Source organism: Mustela putorius, unplaced genomic scaffold, assembly GCF_011764305.1.
Source record: "Mustela putorius furo isolate JIRA1106 unplaced genomic scaffold, ASM1176430v1.1 tig00000407_pilon_pilon_pilon, whole genome shotgun sequence".
In the NCBI taxonomy this organism is placed as follows: Eukaryota; Metazoa; Chordata; class Mammalia; order Carnivora; family Mustelidae; genus Mustela; species Mustela putorius.
In genome coordinates this window covers 10874051-10884814 of record NW_025421373.1, presented here as the reverse complement: position 1 = coordinate 10884814, position 10764 = coordinate 10874051, and the positions used below count along the sequence as shown (strand labels likewise).

The 10764-nt window shown below is 38.6% G+C and overlaps 1 protein-coding gene across 2 annotated transcripts in view; it reads right to left on the bottom strand.

The window, feature by feature from the left end:
- Nucleotides 1-2818: 2818 nt before the first annotated feature.
- Nucleotides 2819-10764, bottom strand: part of WDR70 (WD repeat domain 70) — a 298407-nt gene continuing 290461 nt past the window's right edge. For both annotated transcript variants that reach the window (XM_045079485.1, XM_045079486.1), the window contains one exon: nt 2819-3004. In XM_045079485.1, coding sequence (XP_044935420.1) covers nt 2917-3004 — 88 coding nt within the window. In that variant the 3' untranslated portion in view covers nt 2819-2916. The remainder of the gene's footprint in view (nt 3005-10764) is intronic.

Genomic DNA, 10764 nt, shown 5'->3' with positions numbered 1-10764 from the left:
TGGTTTTCACAATCTACATCCCAGTAGGGGAAACACACTCCAGCCCACAAGCCACACACACATACACTTACAATGAATATATAAGGCCATAGCATAAGGATAGGTAAGCAACCAGGGGGCAGAGGAGGGAGGAAGTAATTGTCCACTAGGGTGGGTCATGGAAGGCTGCTCAGGAAAGGCGACATTGACCTCCGTATTCAAAAACAAACAGGCAGACAAGGAAGGAAGAAGGGACAGTATGTGCAGAGGCACCTGCAAAGCACCTGGTACTTCCCAGGTTCCGAGTTGCTGAGAGTTATTGAGAAGCTTGTGCAAGATCAGCAGGAGTTAAAGCTGGAAAGACAGGGAGAAGCCAAATGTAGACAACCTAACCACCACACGAATGGATTCATAGTACTGACATAGACTCCAGAAGGCTCTTCCCAGAGAGATGAAATGATGGGTTTTAGTTTTAGAAAGCTAAGTCTGATGACAGAATAAAAGATGGATTTGATGAGGACCAAATGAAAAACAGGGAGGTTAGTTGGGAGGGAGGCTCCTGGGAAGTCCTGGTGAGGGATAAAAGAGGGACTAAACACTAAGCAGGGGCAGCAGGGAATGAGATGAAGTTCAAGTTCAGAAGACAGTCAGCAGATGGCATGGATGGAAACCGGCAAATGATTACATGAGGTGGGAGGGGGATAAGGGAGGAGTCATTATTAGGACTTCTGGGTCCCTTATTTGAGCAAACAGAAATGCAGTTGACCGAGATAGGGAGTATAGGGTTGTATGGGGTAAGATAATGAGGCCCGAGGGGCATGGGGAGTGTGAGGACCTGGGGAATACCAACTGGCGACTCTATCCTGGTGATGGGCCGACAGGTCCAATAAGCACTATTCATCTAGTCCTGGTTCTGAGGTCCTAACTCACCAAAATTGATATGGAAGTCCCATGAGTCTTTAGCCAATCTTATGTGGAAAAATAACTTTGTATAAAATTCTCAAGTGAGATAGATCATCTCAAGCATGAAAAGGGCCACTTGTGTTGTGGGTAACAATGAGAAAATCGTCTTCGTGCTAAATCTGTCTTTCTCTCCCCTGACATCATAGCAGGCTCCGCCAAGACCACTATGATCAAGTTTTTATTCCTCCCTCCAACACTTCACAACAACTTTTGGCTGTGCGAGACGAATACTTCCATATGGTGCAATGTTTATGTTAAGACAGGAAAAAATATGAAATGCTTTCAGTAGATTTTATCCAAGAAACAGTAAATTTACAAATCCTAAGCACTTGGAACAAAATATTGGTCTGTAATTGATTCTGGATGAAGTGTACAACAGGAATAGGAAACTTGGGGTAGTTTGTTAATTACTGATGCCTAGAAATCTTGGGTGTCTTCATATAGCCCTCCCTAACTTTAATCTCAGACAGACTGACTTCTTGAATCTCTTTTGTCTTGTCTGTAAAATGGGTTTAGCAATTTTACCTACTCATGGGGTTTTTGTGAAGATTAAATGAGCTATTACAGGAGGTAAAGAACTCAGAATAGTAGCCATCAGATGGTAGGCACATAACAAATGTTACGTGAGAAATAATGAGGGGAAGGAACAGAATGAAGATGGGGGTAGAAGAGAAAAAGGACAGAGAGTAGATTTTTAAAATTTATTTATTATTTATAGAGGAATTATTTATTTATTATTTATTTATTTTTAGTTATTTATAGAGGAATGCCCACTGTCACCCACCTCAGAACTGCAGAGGCAGGAAGGCTGTGTACCTATAATTTGGGTAAAAAAGATTTTTTGGGGGGAGGGGGTAGGTATACGAGGACTGCAACTTTCCAACACACATTTTTCATCATCATTCATTTTTAGAATTATATAATTCACTAGGACAAAGGAGAGCAAGAGGGAAAAAGGCAAGAGGATTAAAAAATTCCTGAATTTTCTAGTGGGGACTATTTGACATGCAGTATTACCCCAGGTCTGTGTGAAAGCAGTCCACAGAATTTTATTCTATTGACTCATTATTACTTTGGACAGACTGCCAACTTTTGTTTTAGTTTTCTAGTCACAAAAGCACAAGGGTCTTTTAGAATGATTTTTAATGTCTTCTAATTATAGGCACAAAGCATTTCCATACTTTCCCACTTTAATAGTGATAAAAATCAGGCAACGTAGATATCATTAGCTCTATTTTAAAAAGGGAAATGGTATATATTCATTACGTGCCAGGTAATATACTAAACACTATCCAAGGAGTGTCTCATCGAATCCTGTAACAAACCTAGGACAGTGGTGCTATCATCATCGGAGACTGGAAGAGAGAAGTTTAATAACTCCCAAGGGGACCTGACAGTAAAGACCAGAGACAAGATTTGAACCCACATGGGTCTGACTTCAAAGCCTATTTCCTACATCCTAACCACTATATTCTGCTGCTTAAAGATAATCAGATACATGTTCTTTCCTAGTATGGCAATGCTTTTAGCCTGAACTCAGCCTAATTAATTATAATCATGTAAACAACTTGTGAAATTACACAGAAATATTAAACTTTTTGATGTCTATCTCCATATTATGCTCCTAGAGTTGGTCAAGACACATGTCCATTTCTGTACATCTCCCGCCCTCAACGTTGTAAGAATCTGTATAAGACCAATAACAGTTGAATAAAGTTTCCAAATACCTAAACTACTTGGTAATAAGCTAAGAATCTGTTTCTTATTTATTTATAATACAGACTCATAGTTGTAGTTAAAAAAATGTAAGCACAAGTTTAGTGGAGGGTAGCTACCAATCTTTTGAATGGTTCAATAACGCAAACTACAAAAGTTGTTCATAAAAATGTGCTTTTTATTTCATTAAAAAAAAACCAACAACAACCTGTCCAATATCACTCCCCCTTCATGCAAACAGCTCTCATGTGAGAGTCTTTAAATTTTACGCTTTTTCCATTCTGGCTCATTCTTTGCTTCCTCATCATCAGATTCAACTTGGGCAAACATGGTTTTGGGCTGAGTCCTAAAAGAAAGTTAATGAAAAGAGGAAAAATTTAGTCAGCAAGTGTTTATTAGATTAGACTTTGCTACTTTCATCAAGTGGAAGCACGTCTGGGGAATCAACTACATCTCAATCATTAAATATCAATCATTAAACTTCTGGCAAAGAAAAGGATAACAAAAATTTACTTTTGTTCATCCAAAGAGTCAAAGAGTCTCTTAAAGATTTCCCTCTGTGGCAGACCATGTATGCTGTCCTTTTCTTAAATAAAATGAAAATACATCAAATTCAGTATAATCTTATATATTCATAACCACCCTCTACTTCAAACTCAAACTGGGACTTTTTGGGAGTCCACGTTACAGTTACCACGCAAGAACACACATGATCTTTATTTACAGCTCTCTGCGTTGTTCCTAGACTTAAGTAGTCCAAATACATGTGATTATGGTACATATGAACAGGAGAATTTGAGATAATCGCTTTCTTATTTAATGAGTCTAAAATAATTGATAGCATATAGAGTAACTTGAGCACTGCCAACAAAAATGAAACAACCAAACAAACAGATGGGACATTCTCTCCACCCCAACACCCAGTTCAGTGAATGGAAATGTCAAAACTCAAGCATTCTAGGATACATCACTGGCTACCGCTGTTGTTAATACTGGCACATGGTACCTCAAGCAATCTTTGTGTTAGGATGCTTTGGGCTTTGTAAACACACCTGGTTCAGTGACTTTTTTTTAATACACCATTCACATGGAAAATAATTTCAAGAATATGTGAAATGATTATAATTGATGCTCCTTTCAGTTATGCTACTATTGAATCCCTTTTGAAAACAGCTCTATAGGGGCACCTGGGTGGCTTAGTGGGTTAAGCCTCTGCCTTTGGCTCAGGTCATGATCTCAGGGTCCTGGGATGGAGCCCCGCATCGGGTTCTCTGCTCAGCAGGGAGCCTGCTTCCCCTTCTCTCTCTGCCTGCCTCTCTGCCTACTTGTGATCTCTGTCAAATAAATAAATAAGATCTTTAAAAAACCCAGCTCTATCACATTACAAAGAAATATTTTTAGAAAGCTTTTTTTATTTCTTATTTTTTTTGGTTTCAGGAGTAGAATTTAGTAATTCATCACTTACATTCACTAGTGTGCTCCTTAATGCCCATCACCCATTTAGCCCATCCCGCCATGCCTCTCCATTAACTCTGTTTGTTCTCTACTGTTGAGAGTCTCTTATGGTTTAACCTCTCCTTTTTTTCCTCTCCCATAGGTTCATCTGTTTTGTTTCTTAAATGCCACATATGAGTGAAATCATATGGTATTTGTCTTTCTCTGACTAGCTTAGGTCACTAGGCATAATACTCTCTAGTTCTATCCATGTTATTGCAAATGGCAAGATTTCATTCTTTTTGATGGCTGAGTAATATTCCATTGTTTATGTATGTATGTATGTGTATGTATATGTATGCGTGTTTGTGTATATGTATGTATATGTGTATGTTCATATGTATATAGCACATGTTCTTTAGCCATTCATCAGTCAATGGACATTTGGGCTCTTTTCATAGTTTGGCTATTGTCAATAATGCTGCTGTGAGCATCAGGGTACATGTATGTGTCCCTGTGAATCTGTATTTTTGTATGTTTTGGGTAAATACCTAGTAGTGCAACTGCTAGATTATAGTAGTTCTGTTTTTAACTTTTTGAGGAACCTTCTCTGTTACTGTTTTCCAGAATGGCTGCATACATTACGAGGAAATATTAAAGCACTGTATCTGAAGATGATATATTTTTGCTTATATCTTCATCTTTAATTCAGTTCATTATATCAAGGTAATTCCAGAATGTTAAAATAATGACAATAACCATTCCTTTTCTTTGACAAGTGAAAACAGGGTTAAAACCTATGTTACTTGTTGCTGTCTCTTTATTATTCTGGGAAGAAATATATACTATCCACATTCATGCTGATGTTGTTCTGAAGCAGAAGCCATCATTCTGCGTCATTCTGGAATTCTGGAATTCCTCATGCCTGTCTCTCTAATGATCCACACACCTACCGGGAGTCCAAGGTGCCCCCATACACAATCCAGTCAGTTGAAATTCTTGTCACTTCAAGACACTGCTATGACATCTATAAACAGGTCACAGCCCTAACATTTCCAAAAACAGTTGCAGATTTTCATAGGTCATGAGTTGCTGAGTTACTAGAAAGCAGCCCCCCCACCCCTAGGCCGGCTCTCTAACATGTGACAGTAGGGCAACTGGTGTTCATTACATATTTCATCGTCCAGCAAAGATGTGGACCACTGAGGTACAGACAAGACCTATATGGGAACAAATGTGGTTTAAAAACTATTTGAAAAGAGAAGAAAATAACATGGTCTGGTAACCATATCTGGCAATAAGACAACAACTCATCAATTTTAGTTGGAATAAGACTTAAGTACTAAGAATTGGTGTTTTTTGGATATTAAAAAAAATTAAATGACAGATCACAGGAAGAACAAAACCTAAATCTTAAAAAGGCTATTCATTTAAGTAATTGCTCTCATATTCTACCTACTTTCCAAAGTATTTTTTACAAGTTGGTGGCTAACTTGAAGAACATAGAATGAATGGAACTATTTCACAGGGGGGCAGAAAGGGAGTAATGACTGTAAAGAGGCATGGGGAATGTTTTGGGGGGATGGAAATATTCCACGATCTTGACTGAAGTGATTACACAGGTGTATACATTTGTCAAGACTTGAAATGGGTGCATTTTGTATCTTATTATACATATTATACTTCAGTAAAATGGCCCTATAAAGAAAATCAAAACCAATGAGTAGAAGGAAAGGGTAAACATAACAATACAACACTCAACTTCCTAGTAGCCCAGAAAAAGACAAAGAAAAAGGAAATATATTAGTTTTCAAAGGAGATACCTCTTCCCCCAGCACTAAATTAAATTAAGCAAAATTCACTGATTAAACTTTTACATCAGGATCACTTAGACTGTTGTGCTGAATTACCAGACCACAGCAGTTTCCTTTGTCCTCTCCAGGTATCTTAACTTAGGGGATATGAATTTGTTTGGAAGGTAGAATGGTCTCTTTGAGGAATTCCATACAATTTAGTATTTTAAATTCCAGTTTTTGAACTAATAACAATGTTGCCAGAAAAAGAATCATATTATGTATATGCAACATCAAATCATGACATTTAGCTTTCAAACAGCCAGGCTGTCCTTCCCCCAAGGAGAAGCTCCTGTCCAGATTTTCCCAGCAGTACTTGTTTACCACTTTGTCTTTCATTTTATTGGCCAGGTAGGGAACACCTGCATGGAAGAAGTAGGCTCCTTTCAAAAAATGGTGCTGGCAAAATTGTACCAAAAGCAATAAATAGAACTGGACCCTCACCTTATTCCATATGCAAAAATTAACTTAAAATGGATCAAAGACGTAAACTTAGAGCAAAAACTATAAAATACTACAGAAAAGCTTTATGACATTGGATGCAGTAATGATTTCTTTGATAAGACAACAAAAGCATAAGCACACACAAAAAAAAACCCCAGGTAAACTGAACTATATAAAAATAAAACCTGTGCATCAGTAGATACAATCAACAGACTGAAAAGGCAGCCTATGAAAGGGGAGAAAATGTTTGCTAATTATATATTTATAAGGGATTACTACCTAGAATATATAAAGAACTCCTAAACTCAACAATAACAATAAAAACAACAATAACAACGAAACCCCAAACAACACAGTTAAAAACAGGGCAAAGGACTTCAACAGATATTTCTCCAAAGAAGATAGCAAAAGACTTAACAGGCACATAAAAAGATGCCCAAAATCGCTAAGCACTAGGAAAATCCAGACCAAAACCACAGTGAGGTAACACCTCACACCCAGCAGGATGGCTACTATCAAACAAAAGACAAACAAACCAAACCTAGAAAATACCAAGTATTGACCAGGATGTGGAGAAACTGGAACCCTTGAACAGTGATGGTAGGAATGTAAAATGGTGCAGCCTCTATGGAAAACAACACAGTAGATCCTCAAAAAATTAAAAATAAAATTACCATGTGGTCGAGCAATTCCACTTCAGGAAATATACCCCCATACTTTGAAAGTGGGGTCTGAAATATTTGTGCGCCCATGTTCGGTGCACCATTATCAGAACAGTCAGAACGTAGGAGCAACCTAAGTGTCATGGATAGAAGACTAGATAGAAAACAAAATGTGATGATATGTACAATGAAATTTATTCAGCCTTAAAAAGGAAAGAAACTCTGGCAAATGCCACAAAGATGAACCTTAAGGACATTATGCTAAGTGAAATAGGCAAGTCACAAAAAGACCTATACTGTGTCATTCCATTTATATGCGGGACCGAGACAGTCATATCCATGAGACAGAAAGCAGAATGGTGGTTGCCAGGGACTGGATAGAGGGGAAAGGAAGAGCCCTTGTTTAGTGACTATAGAATTTTAGTTTGGCAAGATGAGAAGAGTTCTGTAGACTGGTGTACTTAACACTATGGAAATGTATACTTAAAAATGGCTAAGAGGGTAAGTTTTAGGTTATGTATATTTACCAACATTAAAAACATTTGTTTTGATTAAAAAAAGAAGAACCAGACTCTTGGGTTTGGGAATAAGGAATAATGAACCTGCTTTTAGAATAAACAGGAAGCACCCTGGAGAAGGCCTCAGCCTCCAGTCTGGGGCCCAGCCTAGAGCAGTGCTTCTCAAACCATCTGTGGTGCACGGCCAGGCTTTGTTTTCTAATTTCCAAACCCTTGCAGATAAGTACCATATTTCTAGAAAAATAAAAAGACTGCAAAGTGCAAATCCAAATTTTAATTCGATTCCAAAAATGTATCAAATTGCTCTACAAATTCCTACACTTCCCCTCATGAGTACTGCTTGGGAGAGTGCACTGAGCAGCACCTGTGGGAACACCTGCCCCCCTCCGCAGCTGGGGACAGAAAGCAGTAAAGCAGGGCTCTGAAACCAGGCTGTGGAGGAAGAGTCTGTCTTCTTCTTTTATTTTAAGATTTCTTTCTTTTTTTTTTTTTTTTTAATTTATTTGACAGAGAGTACAAGTAGGCAGAGCAGTAGGCAGAGGGAGAAGCAGACTCCCTGCTGAGCAGGGAGTCCGATGTGGGGCTGGATCCCAGGACCCTGGGATCATGACCCAAGCTGAAGGCAGTCGCTTAACAGACTGAGCCACCCAGGCGCCCCTTTTTAAGATTTCATTCATTTATTTGACAGAGATCACAAGTAGGCAGAGAAGCAGGCAGAGAGAGGAGGACGCAGGCTCCCTGCTGAGCAGAGAGCCCGATATGGGGCTCGATCCCGGGACCCTGGGATCACGAGCAAGCCGAGGGCAGAGGCCTCAACCCACCAAGCCACCCAGGCGCCCCAAGTTGATGTCTTCTTAACATCAACTCTGACACAGGATGAGTTTCCTTCAACTGGAGGGAAGTACTTCTCACCTTGGGAGAAGCCCACCCTAGATAATGGCACTGAAGACTGAGTAAAGGACTGAGTTTGAGGCAGCGCTCTCACAGGCCCACCCCTGAAAGAGCAGTCCTTAATCCCTGGGAGTGAGGCATGAGCAGGTGGGGGGAGATGTGGCCCAGAGACAGAAGTTTCCCTTGTTCCAATCCGTCCTGTCCCCAATACCAACATTCTCACAGCACCATGCGCATAAGAGCTCTATGTTATTTGCTGAACTAAGACTAGGTTCTTCAAAAAAAAGTATTTGACTTGAGTACATCTCTATTTAGTCTAGAGAATGCATTATAGAAGCAAAGTGAGACAATTACAGCCTTAAATCTTGAAGCTATTCTTTCTTTTCAGCAACTGTTATCTTTAAATTTATTTCCAGCAGTTATTCTTTTGAAAAAATTTGGAAACTCCTATATGACAAAGAACCCCTCACTGCCCCCCCAAATTCAGTTCAGATTATCTAGGGCATTTAAAATGGGTTTCTGCAGTCACTACTTTTTAAGACAACGAGAAACAGAGATGATTAGGAAGAGTTAGGAACAGAACCAAAAGATTTCTTCCCTGGGGGATAGCCTAATTTGCCCTTGACATAGAAAACTACTATAAAAATAAATCAACAATGCCAAGCAGAAGTAAAATGACACATGCAAAAAAAAAAAAAAAATGCTAATGGATTTGAAAACACTTAAAAGTTGCTCCAGAAGCCCCTGCTTTTAAAACCAATAGGAAACCAACAAATAAACAAGAACAACAACAACAAAAAAAACTTCAAGTCTCTATTAACATTGTTCCTGGCCACAAAAGTGGATTCCTTTCTGAGCTGCTTAAAGAAACAGAATTTGTAGCTGATTTTAATATAGACTTTGTTGGGTGCTCCTATGAGTAAGAGAAAACCAAACCAAACCAAATGGGCACTAAACACATGGCAAGAACTCAGGAAATATACATAGAAATAAAAATTGAGCAAGAAATATAACCCACCACCTTAAGAAAGCATTACCATTTCTGACCCATTCCTGTATCTTCTATTTAATCAGCTCGTCTAGGATTCTATACCTTGTTTCTCAAGAGACAGGAAGTTGCCAACTCAAACTTCTAGCCTCATGGAAGATTTGTGTCAGCTGCCCCTAAACAAAAGCCTATAAAAAGACTGATTTGAAGGAAAAGGTGGTAAGGGGAACATTCCATTCAGCCAAGGGTATAATCAAGGCAGCTGCTCAACAGGTCAGTAGGGCCCTGGTAAACCTTATTGAGAACCAGCAGAGTAACCCACATGATTGAAATCAGCTTTATCCAGACTATCTAACTTACTGGTTGATGGCCCACACTAACCCATTTTTCTAAATGTTAACTGAAAACTTAAACTTAACAGAAAGCTGTTTTCCTGTTTGATTAACTCACTTGGTGAACAGTAAACATTTCTCACTTGACTACATACATCAATTTGTTTACTAGAGTTACCAAGAAAAGGAGAACAGATTATGTATCAACATAATTATTGTTATGAACCATTCAATAAACTAATCAGAGAAGGGCTGAAAGTTTTTTTGTTTCATTTTGTTTTAGCTTCAGTAAACTCTGCATTTGCTAATAATTAACATTTCATGAAGCAAAGATAAAAGCTTAAGCAAATGTCTTTCTCAAATCTATCAATTCTTATGAGATGATACTATGTGCTGAATAATTTTCCCCTTGGGACATTTTTTAAATGGAATTCTCACACATATCTGGACAAAGCAAGTTTTTCCCAGCAACTGTGTGTTAGCGGAAAAATGTCAGAAGCCCAACAAAAACTGAGTCCCACCTTCAGTGTTTCTATCCAGGGGAATCTGGTGTAGAATAGTCAGTAATAAATAAAGATTCCTCCTGCAATATTCTATGAGGACATTTCTGGGGTGCACTGCTGGTGTGAGATATTCAAACTGTCAGCAGAGCGGTCTTCTCTCTTCTGACTGAGCTCTAACCTAGGACTTTTACACTCCCTTTCCAGAAGAATCTCAGAATGTTTTCAGCTGCATTGGAAAGTACACAGATCATGTTCTTTTTAATTAGGGATATTCTTCTGATATGATTCATTTAAAAAGCATAAAGCCAGTTCCAGGGTCACAGAATGAGTATGAGGAGAAATCACTTATAATATTCAGTCATCAGTATGTGAGTATAAACCACAAGCTTTTTTGGCTCAGGGCCCATTGTTTATTATGAAGGAAAACCTCAAAGCCAAAGTCAATTATAGCCATGACTTGACAATCTGACACACTTGTTAA